We start from the raw sequence: 24,798 nt of genomic DNA on the forward strand, positions 1-24,798 counted from the left end.
AATTGCACCTCCGATACACTAGGGGACGTCCGAGATGAAACAAATGTGTAGCAAATGGGCCGAGTTACAGAATTTCACGACACCGATCATGACTTTAATGACACTGTCACTGTTCTTCTATGAACCACTTCCGAAAAGTGCTAAAAAGAGGGCAAAAGCAAGTGTCATTGGATAGATATTTTAAGAGAAAAGAACATCCTGCAGCCGAGTCATCCGTAGCAAAGAGATTTGAACGTGTGAGCACCCCTCAGACAGAAGAGCTCCCCGAAGTTTTTATGGAAGGGGACTCCACCGTCCACCTGCGCCTTCTGCTGACCACCACAAAGGTAAAAAAAAATCCTATTCATAATTCTTTTCTTTTTTTATTTTTACACGTTCATGTTAGCATAATCTTTCGTACGGAAGATTACGATAACGCGAACGTACCATTAGCCTGGGTTACATTTATGTTTGTTATTTGTGTCTTCAAGGTAAACATTCAGGGTGTTGGAACGGATTAAAACGATTTACATGATTTGTAATGGGAAAAATGATTTCGGTGTTGGAACAAATCGCTTTTCGAACAGGGTTCTGGAACGGATTATGGTCGAGAACCGAGGTTCCACTGTACATCCTTATCGCCCCCCCACTCATATTATTCTTTTTGTAAAGGGAGAGCAAGTTGGAGTTCCAGAAAGACACTTGTGATGACCCGCCCTCTTACCCAAGAAAGAAAAGGATCTCTCCCAAACGTGACGCCGGTCTGCTTAGGCACTTCTCCATTTTCTCACGATGACCGAAAAATGCGAGCTATGGCGGAGTGGGACAGAAAAACTGAAAAATCCCACCGCAACATCCCCCCAAAATCCGTCAGCTTCATCGAACCCGTACGATGTCCCGTGGGCCTGCCGCCACGTCCCGGCGTGGTTTTTCCCAACCTTCCTGGGACTTCCTGACTCCCACTCCAAAATAGCGCCCCCTACCTCATAGTGCAAATCGAGCAGGCTTTTAAACAAATGTTCACGTGGAAGTGAGTGGAATAAATAAGAAGGAGAAATGGTGGCGTGCCTGTTACCAGTGTCTTTGATTGGTCACCCTTTTTCGAAAAAGACAGACTTTGTATGCCGAGTGCTTCCAGTCTTAGCATGCATGTTGCTGGACCTCTATGGAAGGGGGTCTCGGGACGGGGGGAGCGGATAGTATTTACACGGGGGGGGGGGGAGTTGGGAGGTTTCCAATGCAGCTCCTTGTGGCTCCTACTTAAGGATGATCTGTAGGGGAGACACATAAACAACTCATTTCAAGAGACATTTTGCACAGCACCCAACAACCAGGCATGCTTTTGTGACAAGCATTATCTGTCTTTGTTTTTGGAACTATTACAAATGTATCGTTTACCAAATTGTTCGAATGAGTTATCTGACTCCATTAACCAAACACAACTTACATTCGCCTAACAATGCATGCTCTTTCTTTTTGTGAAAAGACAGACAAGAGACCGGCATTTTCACACGGGGGCAGATTTAATTTAGAATAGAATAGAATATACCTTTTTTGTCATTGTTACATTGTTAACATCAATGTTGGGTAGGGTTACTTTAACTGGATTACTTTCAATTACTTTTGGATGACTCCAATACCAAATATGCTATAAAAGACAAAAGAAACTAAATATGAATAAAATGACTAAATTTTGTGCAGGCTTGGAATACATGGAACAGCAAAAATGATGTCGGCAAACTGTTTGGATTTATTTTAATTTTGTTTCTGTCACATTTTCTGTTTGTTTTGCCGGAGATCAAAGAGATCAAAGCCAGGAGAGAAAGCTTACCACGTGTTGTGAGTCATCATTTTATTCATATTTAGTTTCTTTTGTCTTTAATTAGCATATTTGGTATTGGAGTAATCCAAAAGTAATTGAAAGAAATCCAGTTAATGTAACCCTACCCAACCCTGGTTAACATATTGTGACAACGAAATTGGGCATGGCACTCCAGTTTCACACATTCACAGTGAGGTAAAAAAGCCAAGAAAATAAAGGAACAGAGAAGATAAGGTTATAAAACAAGGAGGATAAGGTTATAGTTATAATTTACACAATATTTACACAAGAAATGTCGGCATGTAGGATGTTACATACAGTTTGGGATCGTAAGGGTTTGTGCAATGATACATTTGGTGCAAAAATACTCATCATAGTGCAAAAAAATAGCCAACATATATAACTATAAATAGTTGCGATTGGCTGGCAACCAGTTCAGGGTGTCCCCTGCCCACTGCTGGGATGGGCTCCAGCCCCCCCGCGACCCTAATGAGGATAAGCGGTACGGCTAATGAGAGAGATGAGATTTAACTATAATTTCTTAAAGTATTTAAGTGAACTCCATCGGATTAGTCAAATTAGTCTTCGTCCAGCCTCTCTCTTGATTGTCCCTCTCTTCTCAAGTTCTTCTTCTGCCCACGCCTTTCTCCCAAGCTGGCGTGTCGGCTCCTCTCATGGGCGGGCCAGGAACGGCCATGTGGGCTCCACCTCGTCGCCTCGATGTCTGGACGGGTCAAAACATCCTCGCACGTTTCCACGTCATCAGGGCTTTGTTCTCCAAACATCGCCTGCCATCTGCGTCAGAATTCTGTTCTCAAAATTTCCCAGCCAAAACACTCCGCACTTGGAACGGCGCAACCTGAAGCCCACTCAGTGAATATCTTTTGCATTAAATGTAATTTGTATTTGATTGTACAAAATCCCTTATAGTCAAATGTATAAAATCCTTCAGAACACAGATCCAAACACAGTGTTTACACGTCATTTTCAAGTGACGCATAAGAAAACAATGATTTTCCTATTATGAATGACAGGAAAAAGGGTTTATATATATATAAAAATGGCTGTGTGCGCGCTTGTCTTGATGTTTTTGGGACTTTACAGTTTGTACTCAGGGTTTTCATCATAAATAAACTTAATGTGTCACAGTTGCCATGGCGCCCAATTGGCCCCGCCCGTGTGGCGCCAGCTGCGGCTCGACAGATGGGTTTCCCTGCTCTTTAAACTCAGTCCTGTCACTCTCCTTTTGTAAGTCCGTCGGCTAATCTCTGTGCATACTAGGCAAGCCTTTTTCGACCCTGACTCCCGCCTGTCACGATTTTTGCTCCCGTTTGTCTCCGGCTACGACCTGTTTTGATCCTGACCACGTCGGCTCTTCCATCCCGGCTTACGACCCCTTTTTGTTCCCGACGACGTCTACTCTCCCGTTTTGGCTTACAACTCGTTTCCGACCCCGACCATGTCTTGCTCTTGCAGTCCCGGCTACCGACCTGTACTTCCGTCCCTGACACCGCCATCGCTCGCTACAGAAGATCCACTTCCGTGTTCGGATCACAATCCGAGTACGAGAGCGACTTGCTTCCAGCTTCCAGCGGACACCGAATCATGGGCGCAGCCCTTCCTCTTTCCTTCAATAAAACTTGTGGTAAACGCTACGCAATTAGGTCCTGTTTCCGTTCTGGTCCTGAAAGAATGAACATATCCATCCATTATCTGCAGCACTTATCCTCAGTAGGGTTGCGGGGGTGCTGGAGCCCATCCCATTTATCTTCAGGCAGTGGGCAGGGGACACCCTCATTCCCACCTAGGAAGAATTTGGATCGGCCTATCAACCTGACATGCATGTTTTTAAAATGTGGGTGGAAACCGCAGTGCCAGGAGGAAACCCACGCAAGCTCAGGGAGAACATGCAAACTCCACACAGGAAGGTTCGATTTCATGACCCCAAGGCCCATTATTGCCGAGGTCCAGCTCATCTCTGAAGAGCAGGATAGTGCTTAACACCAAAAAACAACAGCGGCCAGACAGTGAAGGTGCTGTATCTGAGTCAGAGCAGGAGGCTTCTACTGCTACTGGTAACCATGGAAACCAGTACCATCTGTTTCATGTGGGGGAGCAAACCCTGAATCGAAACAAAAAAAAAGAGAGGGATGGGCGCCACCAGGCTGTACTTGCCCAAGACACACCACAGGAAGTGGTGCCCCTACAACCCTTGTAGTTAAGGGATCTGTAAACCGTGAACTCATATAGCAGGGGTAGGGAACCTTTTTTGACCCAAAGAGCCATAAAATCCAAATATATTGATTTTTTTTCATTATTAAGGGGGAGCCATACCACACTTTCTAAGACAAAATTCAACAAAACAGCCAAACTTGGTCGCGAGACAAAAGCTGATTTTTCATCCCATTTTGTTTCACGGTGTGACGTTAAATAATTTGATAACAAGCACTTCTTTTGTAAAAATATCACAAAACACTGCAAACGAAACGTTTGCGGCTTTTTGGGACTTTACAGTTTGTTCTCTGGGTTTTTGTAAGGGAAACTATAGTCTAAGTGTGCCTTTTATATTATATTCTATATTTTACACCCAATATATACTTTATGCTTTTATATCGTTGTGCGTTTGTGTAGTGCTCAGTAAGTGTGTGGTTTTATGATTTTACTTGGTATTCAGAGACAAGCACGTCCAAGGTCAAAAGATGGCCTTTCCTTCCAAATTCCATTCATCTTATCAGGTTTCAGTTCTGGGAGAGTTTGACTCCCAAATTCCGAGCCGAGAGCTTGCTTTTCTCTTCTCAGAAACGCATTGTTTTTACAAAGTACATCAAGTTTGCAGGTAACAAACTCAGTGTAGACTGCATCAGAATTTAGATAAGATTTGCATGACAGAAATTTTATCTCCTAGCCAGGAAAAGAGCCATCGGTTTCTGGGGGCATGAGCAATTTTCTGAGAGACAATCGTCATCTAGAAATAAAATCTCCTTCAAACCCGGTGGAGCTGAGTCAACTGAATCTTCTTTCATCTCCATCCAGTGTTTATGATTACCTTCCGGAGGGCCTGTGACCAACGTTTAGCACGCATCGCAATACACTAGAGTACATCCTCTATAAAGCTCTTTTAACATGTATGGATGATTATTTTCCCTGAAACATAAATTGTCAAACTCAATATAGCGTGCATCTTCATTGGAACGCAATAGATTTGAATTTTATCCCCGTACTCATGAAAAGAGCCATACCTGGTTCGCGAGCCATAGGTTCCCGACTCCTGCCATGGATTATTCAGCTAACATGTACGGATCATCAACTATGATCGAGACAGAGGGATTTGTTTTATTAATTTTCTTTTCATTCATTCAGCAATCTTCCCTCTTATTTGACCTCGTTATAAGCAGGGTTGGGTAAAGTTACTTTAACTGGATTACTTTCAATGACTTTTGGATGACTTCAATACCGAATATGCTAACAAAAGACAAAATAAACTAAATATGAATAAAATGACTCAATTTTCTGCAGGCTTGGGGAGTAACGGAATACATGGAACGGCCAAAATGATGTCGGCAAGCTGTTTGGATTTATTTTCATTTTGTTTCTTTCGCATTTATGTTCGTTTTGCCGGAGATCAAAGAGATCAAAGCCAGGAGAGAAAGCTTACCACGTGTTGTGAGTCATCATTTTATTCACAATTACTTTCTTTTGTCTTTTATTAGCATATTTGGTATTGGAGTCATCCAAAAGTCATTGAAAGTAATCCAGTTAAAGTAACCCTACCCAACCCTGGTTATAAGTGAACTGGACTCGAATGCAGTTGAAAATCTACACCAGGGGTCGGCAACCTATGACACGCTTGCCACTGCTGGTTAACCAGTGGAACGCGAGCGCATGGCGAAGGAATAATGATACATTTTTGAAAATGCGCATTTTTACCTGAAATTTAGACATTTTCAGTTGCGCGCCGTGTTGTTTAGAGGCTTTACGGTAGCGCCCCTCCTCTTCTGCTGCGTGTGCGAGTGTGTGTCTGCACAGCGACTCGCAGAAGAGGAAAAAATCCGTGTTTTGACCCAGCTATAGAAACACCGGCGCGCAATAAATGAATGAATAATGACAGCTCCTTTAGCGAAAAAAATCTCGTTCTTTGACTGATGACCGTGCAAAAAATGACTATGCTGTTTGTGCATTATGCCTCGAGAGCGTTGTACCTCGCGCATCAAGTGTTAACCGTCATGACAAGACGAAACAGGAATTCAAGGCGTAGACATTAAAACTTCTGTGTCCAGGTACAGACCTTAAAAACCTTTGTCACTGCTAAAAACACCAACACTGAAGCAAGCTATCACATTGCTCACTGCATACATAGCAAAGCACGGAAAACCGTTTATATCTGAGACCAAATACCTGTAAGCTGTTATTTCTATTGCACTTATATTCAAGTAGCCTTCGACCTTGCTGCTGTTATTTAAAGTTTTGATATTTTCTGCAATAAGATTTCATTGGTGAATGGTATGCTAGCTGTCCATATCACTTGTTTTTGATTGTAGTTCATTGTTGATGAAGAATGGTTGATTCTTGTGGTAAAAAGTTGACGTCATGGATGTCTACAGGCCTCTCCACATGTTGCTCACATTCATTTTTTAGTTTATTGATGAACAAGACACTAGTCAGTTATGTGTGTAAAATCACAGCTCTGTTGGATATAAAAAAATGTGAAGTCATTGATCTTGCTGTGGCACACTGATTTACAAGGAAAGTTAAAAGTGGGACTCCAGACTAAAAAGGTTGCTGACCCCTGGTCTACACAATCAATGCTGACAATTTTCATGTACATGTCTTCTGCAACTCTTTTGAAAAGAAGACAGCAATTCTGCCAACTCAATCTGTTAGGAGAAGTCAAAGTGGCAACATGTGTCGAACGTTTTTGTTGTTTTTCTACGACTGCCTAATTTCTGGACTTTAAGTAGTTTGTGATGATATCAATGAGAATAAAGACAAACTCAATTTAATTCAAAATCTGCGAAGGGAGTTAACCAGCAATGATCAAAGTGCAAAGTAGTAAGGTTTCTCTGTATTTTGCATGAACAATGTGCTGGATACAAATGGGGAGGGGGCAGTGTCTGAAACTTATGACAAAAAGTTACCGGACACAAACTCTGAAAAGTTGCTTTCCCCATTTTTCACAACTTGAAACGCAAAAAGACGACTCATTGCAAAAAAAACAACCGCTGTTGCAAAGTATTAAGGATTGATCGTCAGAATATATAACAGAAAAACACTTTAAAATGAAGTTGATTATAAATCTACTTCTAACATTCATTGCATGTATATGACATGGCTGTTTTCCTTCTGCCATCAGTATGTACCCCTATTTCCTCATCTTCATTCATGCCATGTTTGCGTTGCGTCGTCTGCTACAAGCCACGTGAACTTCTCTTTCCATGAGGCTTTTAATGTACGTTTACATTTTGTAGCGTCATCAATTTTGCTAGCTTCTTTTGAATCTTTCTTCTGACGCTGAGGTTTTGGCTGGATTCCTAACCACTTCTCAATTTTTCTTGTCTTCTCTGTGCGTCTACTTTGGAAATGCACACCCTTATAACGCTCGGGAAAGTCTGGAAGCATGAAGTTATTCGATGCAGGCTTCTGATTGGCTGCCGAGTATGCATATTGCCAAACAACCCGAAATTCGGAAATTTCCAAACCGAACAAAGATTTTGAAATCGGAATAAAGTAAATGTTTTATTTGATTTGAAAAAAAAAAAGATTTATTTGTTTTCTTGAAAAAGTTGTCGGGTAGAGACGTTTTGTAAGTTGTATGCCTGACGTAAAAGCTGCATCAGCGAGACTTCTTCAGAGCTCCGAAAACCGATAAAAAATAAAAAGTGCCAACCTGGTTAGCTTGGGCCGTGGCTGCGTAGGGGACACTGCTGGCCGGCGTGGTTGCTGCAGAGACAGTAGCAGGCGTAGCACTGTACATCATCGGGACTTTGTTTCGAGAAAAGGACGGAGGCGGAGGGGTGGTTGTGACGCAGTACGGAAGCGGGCGTGGCAGGTGGATGTTGAGGTGTATGGATTGTCGATGGTGGTAATGGCGGCGGAGGTTAGAGCGGGCCAACAAGCCGTTGTTAGGTTACACCAGCAGGTGGCATGCAACCATTCACAATGCAAAGCGATGGAGGAAGAAAAAAACAGAAAACAACATGAAAAAAGCAGAAATAAGCATATTATGATCACAAGACCTTATTACTGATAATGATTGTGGGCTGCAAGGTTTTGCTTTTATTTGAATAAGAAAACTACAGACTAATGTCAAAATCGTCCATCCATCCAAGCCATGTGAACTCCTCTTTCCACGTTTTGTAGCATCATCAATTTTGTTAGCTTCTTTTGAATCTTTTTTCTGGGGCTGAGGTTTTGGCTAGATTCCTAACCATCCATCCATTATCTGCACCGCTTATCCTCAGTAGGGTCACGGGGGTGCTGGAGCCCATCCCAGCTTTCTTCGGGCAGTGGGCAGGGGACACCCTGAACTGGTCGCCAGCCAGTTGCAGGGCACACAGGGACAAACAATTCGCTCGCTCATTCACACCTAGGGACAATTTGGACCGTCCAATTAAAGTGATATTCATGTTTTTGGATTACCTGGATGAGTTATTATTAGCTGTCACAATCCTGCACTCAAGAGCCTCATTACTGTAGGTTTCCTCCCTCTCTCAACCTTACCTTTTTGGTCACTCACTGCCAGGTTGAAGTTCCTTCCCCACAGCTGCGCTCACTTGTCTTGATTTCCCTCCTATCACAACTCTCCCTCATCACTATTTGAACACATGTGGTCTTCCATCTTTCATCCCAAACACTCTTGTCTTAGCCTTTCGATATTCCACTGAACCAGACCCTTGCCTGCCCTTCCGGATCTCGAGTACCACCTGGGGAACATGCCTCTGCTGGGTTTACCCGAAAACCAACTCCTTGCCTGTCTCTTGGATCAGAAAAGTTACCTCGCCACCCGTGTACGGAACCCTCAAATAAAAGGTTCCCCGTTTATTGTTCTAATCCGTGGTATTTTGCTTCAGCACCACCCCGAGTGAGTTCTCTAAATTAACATTGTGTAGAAAACTCAACATGCATTTGTCAACGCTCTAAGAGAGAACGTTGATGGGTTTGTGTTTTCGAGAGACAAAACATAAAAGGCGAGGGTCAGAACCTACCAAGACTGCTAGCAGGTGTCATGCACAGGACTGACCCTAATGTGTTCATGCAGGAAGAGAAGAAGTGGGGAGGGGGGTTGCACCAGTTAATCGACAGAGAGGAGAGTCACACATTAGACAAGTTACTGTTTTGATGGAAGCGAGCAGAAAGGATCCCATTGACCAGTTTGAGAAGTGACCAATGTGCAGGCTAACATTAGCTAGCGCTATTTCATTTGTTCTGAGTTGAGCTTATCGGATTAAAAGACCCATGTTCAAATTCAGGAACGAAACTCAATTATCATCTTGTACTGGATTTTAAGGAGCACTGGTTTAAATAAATACCCAAATTCTAAAGCATGCCTATAGAACATTTTTTTGCATAGTATCGATGCATATGTCATTGGTCTCATTCAATTGTTTTTCGAGACATCGCATTTTGAAGACAACCTGTCTCGTCTTAGACTTCCTGAGCTGTGACGTCATCTGGGTAGCCAGTCATATATTGGTCTACATGTTATTTAGTTTAAAAAGTTACGACGTTTTTAGGACATGTTTTGGTAGTTTTTGTGGAGAATACCGAGGCGTTGAGTCTTAGGTTGGTGCGATCGATAGATAGATAGATAAGACATAAAAAAGAGAGAAATAAAGAGAGAGAGAAAAACAGGGGGAGAGGGACAGAGAAAGACAAAGAGAGAGAGAAAGAGAGATAGATGGATAGATAAGACATAAAAAAGAGAAAAAGAGAGAAATAAAGAGAGAGAGAAAAACAGGGGGAGAGGGACAGAGAAAGACAAAGCAAGAGAGAGAGAGAGAGAGAGAGAGAGAAAGAGAGATAGATAAGACATAAAAAAGAGAAAGAGAGAAATAAAGAGAGAGAAAGACAAAGCGAGAGAGAGAGAGAGAAAGACAAAGCGAGAGAGAGAGAGAGAGAGAGAGAAAGACAAAGACAGAGAGACAGAGAGACAGAGAGACAGAGAGAGAGAGAGAGAGAGAGAGAGAGAGAGAGAGAGAGAGAAATAAGCGCTATGCGATCACTGTTTAGCCGCCATTGATATGAGTCTTTGATGTGACGTCACAGCTCTACAGGATATGACCCAAATCGGTCAACTTTGAGACTAAATTCCTCAAGTCCTGCGGCGCCTCTATTTTGCAACATAGCTGCATGATTGTAGGGACTAACACTACACGTTTTGTAACTAACTGAAATAAAAAAGGTCTTTTATGATCCCGTCACATCTCTATGGGATATGACCCAAATTGGTCAACTTTGAGACTAAATTCCTCGAGTCCTGCGGCGCCTCTATTTTACAACATGATTGTAGGGACTAACACTACACGTTTTGTAACCAACTGAAATAAAAAAAAGGCTTTCATGATCCCGTCACAGCTCTACAGGATACAACCCAAATCGGTCAATTTTGAGACTAAATTCCTCGAGTCCTGCGGCGCCTCTATTTTGCAACATGATTGTAGGGACTAACACTACACGTTTTGTAACTAACTGAAATAAAAAAAGGTCTTTTATGATTCCGACACAGCTCTACAAGATATGACCCAAATCGGTCAACTTTGAGACTAAATTCCTCGAGTCCTGCGCGCCTCTATTTTGCAACATGATTGTAGGGACTAACACTACACGTTTTGTAACCAACTGAAATAAAAAAAGGTCTTTTATGATCCCGTCATAGCTCTACAGGATATGACCCAAATCGGTCAACTTTGAGACTAAGTTCCTAGAGTCCTGCGGCGCCTCTATTTTGCAACATGATTGTAGGGACTAACACTACACGTTTTGTAACCAACTGAAATGAAAAAAGGTCTTTTATGATCCCGTCACAGCTCTACAGGATACAACTCAAATCGGTCAATTTTGAGACTAAATTCCTCAAGTCCTGCGGCGCCTCTATTTTGTAACATGATTGTAGGGACTAACACTACACGTTTTGTAACTAACTGAAATAAAAAAGGTCTTTTATGATCCCGTCACAGCTCTATGGGATATGACCCAAATCGGTCAACTTTGAGACTAAATTCCTTGAGTCCTGCAGCGCCTCTATTTTGCAATATATCTGCATGATTGTAGGGACTAACACTACACGTTTTGTAAACAACTGAATAAAAAAAGGTCTTTTATGATCCTGTTTAAGACTTTGGTCACTGGTCAGGTGAGGTCCCTTGCTCGGTTCCTGCTTACCTGCAGGAAAGAAAGCGGGCTGTTGCATCTGTGCACTGGCCAATGCCTGCTGGTAGTTAAACACACTCGGGTTGAATAGGGAGCTGGAACCGTTGATCTTTTCCAATGCTGCTCTCTTTGGTAACGGCTGAAGGACGCTGTGGGGAAACGCCTATCCGGCAAAAAACAAACAAGAGAAAAAAAAAATCTGTTTACCGAAAGAAAACACACAACAACAATACACGATAATCAACACGCTGATTTCGACATTGGATAAAGAACTACACGCTAGTAGAAATATCCCCAAAAACTGAAAATTACTTATCATTAAACTGGATTTTCTTTCCCGAAATATACAGGACTGTTTCAAAAAATTCGAAAATACAGCAACTATGTAGTTTTCAGGGAATTTATTCATGATGTTTATGTGGGTGAACACAACCTAGGTTCATTCCATCTGCGCAAAAATGATAAATGCAATATTTTCAAAACTTTAAGCACTCAAAAAGTTTGTTTAAGATCATGGGATGGTGTCATTGTGCCCTTTGAGACACTTTTTGATTAAGGGCGTCACAAATAAATGGGACTTAACTTGACCCAAAAACTAGTGTAAGATTTGATTCGGCCAAGGCTCAATACTGACCTCCCAGTCAAAGGACACCGAGCTGGTCTACCTGCGCCGCTTTAACAACACACTAGGCGCACACCCGATAGTATGCAATCTACATTTCGGAGAAAATCCGAGACTTATGTGCGTGAAAACACGGTACACTAAGACACTTAAGAGTGCGTCATCAGCCAGTAAGCAAAAAGACTCAACTTAAACGCCGCGAGCGGCTAAAGTACAATCAAACAAGCTAGGTGCAAAGCAAAAGGTGCAAGTACCGGGTCTACGGTTGTCTCGAGGGGTCGCTTCATGGCTTTGCCAGTCGACTGAGTCTTTAATTAGCAGGCAGCGAGCACATGACGGCGGCGGGCCAATGGGATTCAAGCGTATAAACATACAGGTAGCAGCAAGCGGAGGCGCATCACGGGGGGACAGCATTGCATTGTGGGTAGGCAAGAAGGGACAAAAAGAAAACAAAAAAAAAGAATCTGAATGCAAGTATACCACATACACACCATAAGCGTGCACAATGAAAACAAAAATAGGTTACTTTAAACACCTGCTTCTCTTTAAATGAGGATATACATATACACAGTTGTACCTCTACTTAAGAATTGAATTTAGGAGTGCCCTCGTAATCTGAAGACTTCATAAGTAGAGACGCATTTTGTATGGAAATGCGCTAATCGGTTCCAAGCCCCGTAAAAGTAAAGTAGGATTTTTTTAAAAATAAATTATAAAACTTGAAACAAGTACATGTTAAAATTAGATTTCTGCTCAATATACATAAATTGAGAGGCACATCATGTGAAAAAAAAGAAGGAAATAATAGAAATATTTATTTACCTTTTGCCTCGCGTATATTGAAAAATTGATCCAATGACGTCTGCTTTTGCCGGCTTTTGACATTCCATTGAAAATGCGCGAGGAAGACGTAGCAAAAGTCCGGATGATTCCTTTCCAAAAATTTCCGAGACTTCACGAGCACGCTGGGAGCACGCATTCTCACTGGGTTCCCAGGCAGATTTAAAGCGATAACCAGTTTGTTGATGTAGGGCAGTTAGTAAAAGGTGTCACTAGGGGGTGCGCTTTCACATTCTACTGTTCAGTAAACTCTGGGAGCAGCGAATAGCAGCAGTGCGTACTGAACTGTATTTTTGACTTCGTAACTAGAGAATTTTTTTTTTCTGTTCAGGTACTTCGTAACCTGAAACGTTCCTATGTAGAGGCATTCGTAAGTAGAGGTACCACCGTATACGTTTGAGGCTAAAGCTATATAAATTGCGCAAAGAGTACAGTAAAAAAAATGAAATCTTTCAAACCCTGCTCACAAGTGCCACCTGCTGGTCAAATCTAAATAAAAGAAACAAGGAGTCTGACAAAATAAATGCACCTTAGCAGAGACAGACAAATGCATACTTACGCAGAGGGGATTTAAGTAACTGGTTCAATGTGTCCCAATGGTTTTGGAATTGCGGCCCGCGGGCCATTTGTGGCCCTCAAGATGATACATTGTGGCCACTCGCCGTAATGTAAAAGCTTAATGTTAGTGTGGCGTGCGCAGGTTTGATATGGATGCTACGTTGGGGCTAATTAGTTGGGTAGCGCTCAAAACGTACAGGGTAATGTTTGAGATCCATGTAAATTTACCCTGCAATATGATTGGCTAGCTACTTCCTGGTTTGACTTACGGCCGTGCGTACACATAAGACAATGAATTTTAAAAGACTGGCTGATTCAAATAATGAAAGTTTGCAAAACTGGTCCCAAAATATTTGATTCAAGTTGAAATGTGGAACGAGGAGCTGCTGGAGTGTGAAAGTGAAGCTTGAACAGATTGTTGTTTTATGATTTAGTTTAATGTTCAAGCATCTTTCAAGCACTTTCAAGGCTAGTTTTTAATTTTTTCCAGGACCTACAAAGGAAGAAATCCAGCGCCACTCAAAAGGACTTTTTTGGGGGTTGGCTTTGGTGACTAAAAAATGAGGCTATCTTGCTTCTAGCACATACTTTTGCTATTTATGATCTAGGTCCTAGATTCTAGGATCTTTGTGTGACAATGGGCTGCTATAAACTGACATAAATTCTGCCATTCTGCCTGAACAATTGGCTACGTCACACTTGTTTACAAAGAGGGGAAGGACTTTATAGATGTTGGGAAATAATGGAGTTCAGTACGGAAGACGAAAGAAAGAATTTTATAAATAAAAAGCAGAAAAATGATACAAATTTGGACTCATTTTATTGATAGTGATTTCTCTGAAGCAGAGTGCATTCAATCTTTCAACCCTAGAGACTATTGAGCTTTTTCTTTGTGTTACTTATTATAATTTAAATTTTTGCATATTGTTCAGGGCATCTGTGTCTAAATTTGTAAGAATAAAATCGTAAATGTATGTATATATATATATATATATATATATATATATATATATATATATATATATATATATATTTGTTTGCATTTTATCATTCGTTTATAGCACTGGAGAGTTAATTAGCATGCATCCCCTGCAAAACATGAAATGACTAATTACTAAATTATTTGGTGCATAATGTTTATTATTATCGATAATATATTAAATTTTCCATGACTAGTTTGATAAACCTGTCTTCTTGGATCCAGGAGGCAGTAACACTTCACGAGAACTCCATAATGACGACTGGGGCCACCATAGGTGTCATTTTTACAGACTTTTTAAAATTTGTCTTTATTCAAAAACATGGTCTATTGAGTCCGTTTTAAGCATTTTCAAGCACTTTACCCAAAAGCCTTTCTTGACCGGAAAAACACAACATTTGTCACGGTTGCCATGGCGCCCAATTGGCCCCGCCCGACATGTGGGCCCTCTCGATGAGAATGTTGACGAACCTTTCTGCGTTAAACAATGAATATTTAATCTGATACCTATAAAATGTAGAGGTACCACCATATACGTTTGAGGCTAAAGCTATATAAATTCGTGCTGGACGGGCAGCAGCACATGGGGATACGGCCGGGAGGCTATACACTCCCTGCTAGCCTGGCTGCTCACCGCATGTTTTTTAATCAGCTAGAATTCCGTAAGCGCCAGTTTTGCAGTGTTTCTTTATTCCCGGCTGGCTTTGCCTTTCTTGCCATAGCCGTTGCTGCTTTTTGTTGTTGGTTCCCTGTTAGCTAGGCTTCTCACCGCGATTTTTTTTTTATTGGCGAGCCTGGAATAAACGCTGGTTTTACTGTTTTCCTTGATTTGTTTATTCCCAACCAGGTTTGTGTTTATCGCCGTAGCCGTTGACACTTTTCACGGTCGGTTCCTTGCTAGCCAGGCTGCTCACCGTGTTTTTATCTGTTCGGCTTGCCTGTTTTGCTGTATTCCCTGGGTTTGTTTATTTCCGACTGGCTTCGCATTTATCGCCTTTGCCGCTTTTTGTTGTAGCCTGGATACTCAATTTTGTATCAAGGCTGTGGCCTCCTTTCATGGATCAGTCTCGTTTAACTCATCCCCGGATGACAAAGTCAAGACATTCTGTCTTCAAGATGCATGGTCTCCGATAACAATTGGAATATACCGTAATATATAATAATAATAATAATTTCCTTTGTATTGTCATTCTTTGTAACAATGTACACAGAACAAAATGTCGATACACCTGACCCGTTGTAGCGAGCCGATGCAGCCGCAGCCAACAGAGGGCGCCGCCATTTTACCAATGTTATAAGTCTTAGGTATGACTCGGCCGAGGCGCGAACCAGCGACCTCCCAGTCTCAAAGCGGGCGCCCTACCATCTAGGCTACTGAGCTGGTAGAAAGTGTATGCTAAAAATATTTACTCACATTGCCTTTAAAGAAGTCTGGAGAAAGGAGGGGGTGCCACCCACCACACAGTCACCGCTACAAACTGTGTATTGGGCAGCTGGAGGACGCAATGTGACTTTGTCATCCATCCTTGATTTCATTAGCAGTGATCTGCTGAGAGCTGAACTCAGGGATTGGTGGTGGTAGAGTGGGGGGTGATCTGTGTGGAGTGTGAAACTAAGGGCATTGCACAATGAAAGTGCTCCGATCATAAAAGATTGTTTACTCTGTACCTTTTTTGAAAGGGCCTTAAATTGAGAGAACAATTGTTAGTATGGTCCTTACTAGGGATCGACCGGTATGGATTATTAGTATTAAGAGGAGGTAGATAATTGTTTCCTGTTAAAGCTTGAAAATTGGAAGAAGTTTATAAGAAACAATGTTTCTTATAAATTGATAAAAAACTTTAATATTTTATTCCTGCAGTCCAAATGATTAAAATTGAATTATTTAGTCAATGTTTTCACTTCACAACTGCTATTTAAGGTAAAAAAAAAAAAACAGTCCTAGAAAACATCAGAAAAACTCAGAAAGTTATACCTTAAGGGGCTGTAGTAAATTCATAATCCCAAAGGTGAGAACCACCAGGAAAGGTATGTGTGTGTCTGTGTGTGGAGTCAAACTTTGGAACAATTTACAAGACGAGATCAAGCAATGTCCAACTATTCACTTGTTCAAATTTAAATACAAAAAAACAGTACTGGCGGAATACAGAGATGAAGGAAATAGGTGATACGAGAGATTGGGAATAGTGCGTCTACAACTATGGTTAACTTTGTTGTTATTGTTGCTATCGTTATATCATAACTGTTATTATTAATATTATTACTATTGTTGTTATTATCATTGGTGTATTTCATAGGGAAGATGAAGGGGTAGGGAATACAAGCATCTGCTTCTTACTACCCATGTTCAAACATATCACGTAACATTATTTTGTTCTTGAGTTATTGTTTTCGTTCTGTTTTTATTTTAATGTTCGAAATAAAGTTTTCATTCAATCAATAGCTCTTTTACAGTAAATGTATTAGAATTTCAACACAACTCACACGACGAATCTTTCGCTCAAACCGAAAACTAACAGCGCAGTAAACAAAATTGGGCTTTGCAGGAAAGCATATAAAGGTATAGAAAAACTTAAATAGCTCCCTGATTTTTTTTTTTACAATAAATAAATGAAAATCTCAATACAACCAAAGGCTGGTGTCCGTAATATATTCTCCTTGCGGACAGCAATTGATCATTTCAGCCTCTGTCAAGATGCTTGCGTTGCCCGTTCAAGTATGTGACTTTCTTAGTCACGCCCGAAAACTTTTTGGGGGGTTTATGTTGGCATTTAGACTGGATTTTAAACAGTCCTTTTCTTACTTTCACCTTTTTCGTCCTGAATTTGTCATGGTTGCCATGGCGCCCAATTGGCCATGCCCGTGTGTGTCACAGTTGCCATGGTCCCCAACTGGCCCCGCCCAAGTGTGTCACATTTGCCATGGTGCCCAATTGGCCCCGCCTGTGTGGCGCCGGCTGCGGCTTGTTGAGAGATTGGCTTTCTGTATATATAAAGCTCAGCCCTCTCTTGCTTCGGTTGTCAGCCCGTCAAACGAATTTCTGCCCCACAAGACGTGAGTTCTGACTCGGTCCTCTTTTGCTGTTGGTATTTCAAGTCCGGTATTGTTTTTTTTGTCCTGTTTAATTTCGGGTTCCAGTTTTGTTCCGTCTGTTCTTCTCCTGTTTGTTAGTTTCTCCAGTTTTTGTTCCTGTCTAGTTCCTCCTGTTTATTTTCGTTATCCTGATTCCTTATCGATCTCGTCGGCTTATGTGAGAACGTCACGCGATTGGGTCCTGATCCGGTTCTGGTTTTTGACAGAAATAAAAGAAAAGCGCTAGCACAAGGGTGAAATATTTTAGTAAAGTGTAGCTATATCATATAGAATTTTTTTTTTTTGATCATGATAATAAAATGTAAAGAATATATATGGCTCTAAGAAAATTGAAACATTTCAAGTGAACTATATGTGATAAATGAATTTGAATGAATGAATGAAAACTTTATTCCAACACCAAAATAAAAACGGAACAAAAACAATAACTCAACAAAATAATTTTTACATAATATGTTCGAAAAGGGGTAGTAAGAAGCAAATGCTTATATTCCCTACCCCTTCGTCTTCCCCACCGAATACACCAATGATATAACAACAATTGTAATGATATAAATAATAACAGTTATGATATAAGGATAGCAACAATAACACAAAGTTAAATAGACGCACTATTCCCAATCCCCCCCACCCCCCTCATCTCTGTATTTCGCCAGTAATGTTTTTTGTATTTAAATTTGAACACGTGAATAGTTGGTTATTCTTTGATCTCGTCTTGTAAATTGTTCCAAAGTTTGACTCCACACTAGGACAATGTTCCCTGTAATTTTGCAGGGGTCTGAGCGTTCACACAAAGTCGGTGAGCAGCGCTTGAAACCACAGTGAGCGACCATAATCCCAAGTGTGGAAGGATAATTAATTATCAAACATGTCCAAAACTTGACATCAAGTTACATTTTGCTGAGTTTCCGGCAATGTAATATCATTTTTCTCTTTTGAATGAATTGACTCATGTACGATTGCAAAGGTTGTACGGCCTACAGACGTCGTTTGTTCTTACAATTCTTTCACAAGATATCCATTTCTTTTTATTTCCTGATATATTTTGTCGCATAATATTGACATTTTGGGGGGCTTATTTCGTCGGTTGTAAGATACAGAACTGTACTTAATCACATTTTTTAGTTGAAGTACAATGTTGGCAACAAGATTGACTTGATATAATTGGAAGTTATTTGAAAACAACACTAACTTTTTCTTCTTTTTTCCGTGTTTTCTTTTCTACTTTTTTTCAAATTCCTTTAAAAAAAAATCCCATTGTATTTATTTTTTCCTAGCTGTTACTTTTTTCTTTTTGTTCTCTATTTACTTTTTTCCTACATTTCTTTCTTTTCTTTTTTTCTGGCTTTTTTCCTAAATTTTTCCTTCTTTTTTTCTTCCTTTTTTTTCTTGTTTTCTCAGCTTTTCACTACTTTTTCATTTTAGTATTTTTTTCTTTTTTGTTCTATTTCCCCCCTTCTTTAAGTCATTTTGTGCATAATTTTACATATTTGGTCATGTTGGGATTAAAGAAGCAAAAACAACCCGAAGAGCCGTTTAGGACCCGAAAGAGCCGGTTCCTTTTAGTGAGCCAAGCCGAAAAAGCCGGTTCCCCGACAAACTCTACTGACTTTACTCAACTTCGTTCTCCTTCGACTCGACTTCAAAATACCACATTTAGGACACACGTCAGGGGAACCCGTGTATTTTCTCTTCATGCACTGTAACTTTGACTCGAGTCGCTTCTCAATTAGTAATTTTGAGCCCTCATTTTTGTGTGCTGGCTCGATTTTCTTGTGCGCTGAGAATGTGCGAGCAGTGTGCAATTGCGCACGTGCGCAGCTTAGAGGGAACACTGCACACAGACACACATATATTTTTCCTGGTGGTTCTCACTTTTGGGATTATGAATTCACTACAGCCCCTTTGGCTCTATGACACCCAACATCAGAATTGAGCAGCACCTCCATCCACAGTAACTTTGTCAATATAATTGGATGAGACTCTTCTCGTCGGCTGAAAAATAGTCTGTGTAATATAGTGTAATAATCTGTGAAGCCCTTTGAGACTCTTCGTGATTTAGGGCTATACAAATAAAGATGACTTGACTTGACTTGACCACTCATCATGCAAGACAGCTAGCTTATTACTTTGACCAATTTCCAATATACTCAGTCTTAGATGCACTCCACTTAAAAAGCTAAGCACTGTTACAGTGGCATATACTTCCAACATTACTCTGCATGAAAACTGCACTACTGTGCACTTACCATGGCCGCAGTTGTGGCCACGGCCTGCGCGGCCGTCTGGTTGGCCTGGTGCTGGGTGGCCTTGATCTTGGCCTGCAGATGGGCCGGCGGGTGGAAGTATTTGCACTTCTCGCGGGAACAACGGCTCTTGATGTAGTCCATGCAGACCGTCACCGTGTTGTCACTGGTGTCGATCATGGGGCTGTCACAGGGATGGGCAAAGCGGCAATCGGTCTCGCCCCGAGCGCAGTTACCCCGCTGGAACTCGCGACAAACCTGAACACAGGCCAATCACATGAGTTACTGGAAATGAATGAATCAAGAATTTCAGGAATGCATTACAAATAGAATAGAATACAATAGAATAAACCTTTATTGTCATTGTTACAACATGGGTTGAACATATTGTGACAACGAAATTGGACGTGGCACTCCAGGTTCACATTTTACAGTGAGGATAGAAGAGAAAAAAGATAAAGGAACAAAGAAGATGTTTGTATTGTCCTTGTTTCAGGCTTTGTTTTTCTCTGGAGTGGGGTGTTTGAGAAGGTGAGGGACAGACAGAGATGACCGGATCCAACTAGATGTTTGATATTACTGTAAACACGGTCCAGTGTTTTCCCCTGGTAGCTCAGTCCACGTATTGAATGAATTTGAGAAGTGCAGTCCTTGAGCATGCCTGATTAAAGTCGCCGGCGACGATAAAAGCAAAACATCGCCATGAACTGAACCACCGACGCTGTCTCTACGCCAGTCTCCCCACGTCTCTGATAGAAAGCTTGAAAAAAAAAAGCACACCTTTTCATGAGTACACCTGGCTTAAAAAAAATAAGACCTTCTCTATTTTACTGAACTGTTCCAGATGTGAACTGAGCAATGACGGCCATAAACCATGCCAAGCTAAAGCAACACCTATATGTCAAAGGGTTCCGTCCAGTATGTATAGGGCACCGTCCTAACTACAGTTTACATCCATTGTGTTAGACCAACATACCCCATTTTGGCTGTACATATACTAAATATTATGACAACCCACAGAACATACTATAAACACACTAACCATCAACGCCACCCAGAGCAATTTGACAATAAAGGTAGATATGGGCGGAGCTATGCACACATAGCACACGCAATCACTTCGCTCTAATTTCTGGTTTGCAATATTTTGTGACATTTTTCAGAAGAACTTTGCTCGCTCCTTGTTTTGATACCATTGTTTTACGTTGTAGATTTATATTGGGAAGAAGGCTCTTGTATTATCATCCATCCATTTTCTGTGCCGCTTATCCTCACAAGGGTCGTGGGGGGCGCTGGAGTCCATCGAGCATTTGGCAAGGGACACCCTGAACTGGTTGCCAGCCAGTCGCAGGGCACACAGCAACAGACAACTCATTCACTCATTCCCACCAAGGGACAATTTGGACAATTTTGAACCTGACACACATGTGCCTAGAGGAAACCCACGCAGGCATGGGGAGAATATGCAAACCCCGCAAGGGGAGGCTGCGGTAGCTGGATTTGAACCCTACAGTTAGTCAGTGCTTTCTGAGCACAATGTGCGCCAAATGACCTGCTTACAGCACTTAGTATTGCCAGGCGGACTCCCATTTGAGTACTAACCAGGCCCGACCCAGCTTAGTGTTGTGGCTTATTGGAGTCGAGCTTGACATAATGAGAACACGTTAGTTTAAGACGGGAAATTCCAGGCTTGTTTCTCCCGAGTTTAGATGTCAGCGAGTGTTATTAATAAAAACACTCGCTTGGTTTGGATTAGCTTGCGAAATAACGACATTCCCCTGGCAAGCTGATAGGAGTTTAGATGTCAGGCCGACCCCAACAATTTTTGGGAAATTGTGTAACATTGGAGAATTGAAAGAGGACGAAAACATTCTGAAAAAACATTGTCAATTCCCGGAAAGCATGCACATTGAGAAAAAAACAAGTGCGTCATCGCGAGGGGACGTACTAAGAATGTGTCTGCTCCAAAAAGGGTATAAGAAAGCTGATCGTCTCTTAGACGAATGAGAACTCTGTTTTGGACTCTGACGAACAAAATAAACGGCTTCTCCCTCTCCCCTCAAAGCCTCTGTGTACTTTTGTGCATATTTTGGGGCATATTTCTTGGGCTGCTCCGAAATATTTGGCATCCAACATGGGGTTTGAACCCACAACCCTTAAATTAAGAGTCTCATGCTCTACCAACAGAGCTAGCCGGGCCTCCCGCATGGCAGGCGAAAATTTTACCACTGAACCACCAATGCGTCAGAAGATTTAAGGTTCGACGCCCGGCTAGCTCAGTCGTTAGAGCATGAGACTCTTGTTGACATGCTCGTTTATTGATTTCTTGTATGGATAAATTGTAGTTTGTTAGATGAAGCAACATGTGCATTTGTTTGGTTTACATTCTTCTTTGGATTAATAATTCTTGTCAAAATAATGAACTGCACAATTGATAACTTAAAGAGAAATAAAAATTCCTGTTATCGGTTTTGCCCTCAGAAAAACTCGAACATTTGAGACGATTAATACACTGATTTGATTTACCTATAAATTTGAGAATTATTTTTTAAAAATAACCAATTCTTGTGGTCGACCTCTGGCATCTATTGTTGGTTCATTCGATAACTGTAAAAACACATTGCCTGCCCATATTTCCATTTTAACATCAAATGTATTCCTCCTTAGCCAAAACGCAGGGTTGGGTAGGGTTACTTTAACTTGATTACTTTCAATTACTTTTGGATTACTCAAATACAAAATATGCTAATAAAAGACCAAAGAAGGTAATTATAAATAAAATTACTAAATTTTGTGCAGGCTTGGGGAGTAACGGAATACATGGAACGGCAAAAATGATGTTGGCAAGCGGTTTGGATTTATTTTCATTTTGTTTCTGTGGCATTTGATGTTCGTTTTGCCGGAGATCAAAGAGATCAAAGCCGAGAGAGAAAGCTTACCACGTGTTGGGAGTCATCATTTTATTCGTATTTAGTTTCTTTTGTCTTTTATTAGCATATTTGGTATTGGAGTAATCCAAAATTAATTGAAAGTATTCAAGTTAAAGTGACCCTACCCAACCCTGTCAAAACAAATGCAGTATGAAGCCAAAGGACCCTGGAACCATAGTAGCAACTATAACTGAAGCACAAGAGAACGTGCTTTTCTTTGAGGAACAGAGCCCGTCAAACACAAACACACACAGGTACCAGCCATGCACCATGTCCACACGCGATGTTTTTGGGAGCGCATGCTCATCCCTGAGGGATGCTATTCTATTAGATAGATTAATTTAGAACAGTTGCTAAGTGTTAGCACTGATGAAGACAAACACATCAAGGCTCAACACCGACAATCAAATAGAGAGATGGCAGATGTTTATCTTAGTAAAGGTCAAGGGAGGAGAACGTGTTTTTGCTATTATTTTTTACATCAATTGTTGATGTGATTTCATACCTGAAAACAATCAGATTAACAGAAATTCAACAATATTAAAAAAACATGATCAAATCATTTTAAAAGGCTATTGACAGTGTCTGAAATAATAATAATAATAATAATAATTTCCTTTGTATTGTCATTCTTTGTAACAATGTACACAGAACGAAATGTCGATACACCTGACCCGTTTTAGCGAGCCGATGCAGCCGCAGCCAACAGAGGGCGCCGCCATTTTTACCAATGTTACAAGTCTTAGGTATGACTCGGCCGAGGCGCGAACCACCGACCTCCCAGTCTGCCCGGACGCCCGGGGCGTGCATCTTTTACGTCGGGCGTACAACTTACACAATGTCTCCGCCCCGGGTGGCCGAAAACCTTTTTAAGAAAAAAAAAATTGTTTTTATTTTATTTTATCTTATTTTATCATCTTTCCAAATCAAACGTTTGCTTTATTCCGATTTCGAAATCTTCTTTCGGTTTGGAAATTTTGTTGATTTCGGTTTGTTTGGCAATTGGCATACACGGCAGCCAATCAGAAGCCTGCATCGAATAACTTTGTGTTTCTGGACTTTCCCGAGCGTTATAAGGTCGTGCCGTTGCATATCATTTTCCTGAGAAGACGCACAGAGAACACAAGAAGAATGGAGAAGTGGTCACCTGGCTCGGAGATGAGAGACATGGTAATCCTTACTGCGACTACATTTTATTGTATGCTAAGTCGAATGCAGAACTGAAACTTTAAAGATAAATTGCTGTTATTTGCCCATGCAAAAAAACTAACCCTTTAAGATAGAAGGAGTTGTAAGCAATGTTCCCTGTAATTTTCCCTGGGTCTGAGCGTTCACACAAAGTCGGTGAGCAACGCTTGAAACAACAGTGAGCATCGGCAATCCCAAGAGTGGCAACTAAATCATTATCAAACATGTCCAAAACTTGACATCAAGTTACATTTTGCTGAGTTTCCGGCAATGCAAAAATGTTTTTCACTTTTGAATGAATTCACTCATGTATTATTGCAAAGGTTGTACGGCCTACCAACGTCATTTGTTTTTACAACAAATTGTTCACCAGATTTCCATTTCTTTTATTTCCTGGTATCTTTTGTCGCATAATACTAACATTTTTGGGGGCTTATTGAGTTGGTTGCACGATACACAACTGTATTTAATTACATTTTTTAGTGGAAGTTCAATGTTGGCAACACGATTGACTTGATAGAAGTGGAAATTATTTGAATGCAACACAAGCGTTTTCCTCTTTTTCCCTGTTTTTTTCTCCTATTTTTAGAATTCCTTTTTAAAAAAAATCTCATTGTGTTTATTTTTTCCGAGCTGTTACTTTTTTCTTGCTTTTTTGTTCTCTATGACCTTTTTGCCTTTATTTGCTTATTTCTTTTCTTCTGGCTTTTTTCGGAATTTTTCCTGCTCTTTTTTTCTCTCCTTTTGTTTCATTTTTTTCAGCTTTTTACTACTTTTTCATTTTTGTATTTTTTCTTTTTTGTTCTATTTCCCCCCTTCCTTTCAGTCATTTTATGCTCAATTTTACATAATATTTGGTCGTGTAGGGATAGGAGAAGCAAAAACAAGCTGAAGAGCCGTTCGGGACCCGAAAGATCCGGTTCTTTTTAGTGAGCCGAGCCGAAAGAGCCGGTTCTCGAAAAACTTTACTGACTTTACTCAACTTCGTTCTACTTCGACATTGACTTCAAATTACCGCATTTCGAACACAGCGTCAGGGGAACCCGTGTATTTTTACCTTCATGCACTGTAACTTTGACTTAATTCGCTTCTTTATTAGCAATTTGGAGCCCTGATTTTTGTGAGCTGGCTAGATTTTCTTGTGCGCGGAAAAGCTCTGGGTAGTGCGCAATTAC

At 41.0% G+C, this 24,798-nt stretch overlaps 1 protein-coding gene across 6 annotated transcripts in view; it reads right to left on the minus strand.

Annotated features, from left to right (window-relative positions):
* Window positions 1–292: 292 nt before the first annotated feature.
* The window catches only part of mbnl2 (muscleblind-like splicing regulator 2), a 72,382-nt gene continuing 47,876 nt past the window's right edge, over window positions 293–24,798 (minus strand). For 2 of the 6 annotated variants that reach the window (XM_088330511.1, XM_088330510.1), the window contains exons 5-10: window positions 19,509–19,763; window positions 12,044–12,097; window positions 11,180–11,330; window positions 9,004–9,039; window positions 7,686–7,780; window positions 293–1,250 (exon numbers count right to left, since the gene is read on the minus strand). In XM_088330511.1, coding sequence (XP_088186637.1) covers window positions 1,236–1,250; window positions 7,686–7,780; window positions 9,004–9,039; window positions 11,180–11,330; window positions 12,044–12,097; window positions 19,509–19,763 — 606 coding nt within the window. In that variant the 3' untranslated portion in view covers window positions 293–1,235. The remainder of the gene's footprint in view (window positions 1,251–7,685; window positions 7,781–9,003; window positions 9,040–11,179; window positions 11,331–12,043; window positions 12,098–19,508; window positions 19,764–24,798) is intronic. The other 4 variants (XM_088330512.1, XM_088330514.1, XM_088330513.1 and 1 more) reach the window with 4 other exon arrangements.

Source organism: Urocampus carinirostris, chromosome 3 (assembly GCF_059441175.1).
Source record: "Urocampus carinirostris isolate Australia breed hairy pipefish chromosome 3, RoL_Ucar_1.0, whole genome shotgun sequence".
NCBI classification, from domain to species: Eukaryota; Metazoa; Chordata; class Actinopteri; order Syngnathiformes; family Syngnathidae; genus Urocampus; species Urocampus carinirostris.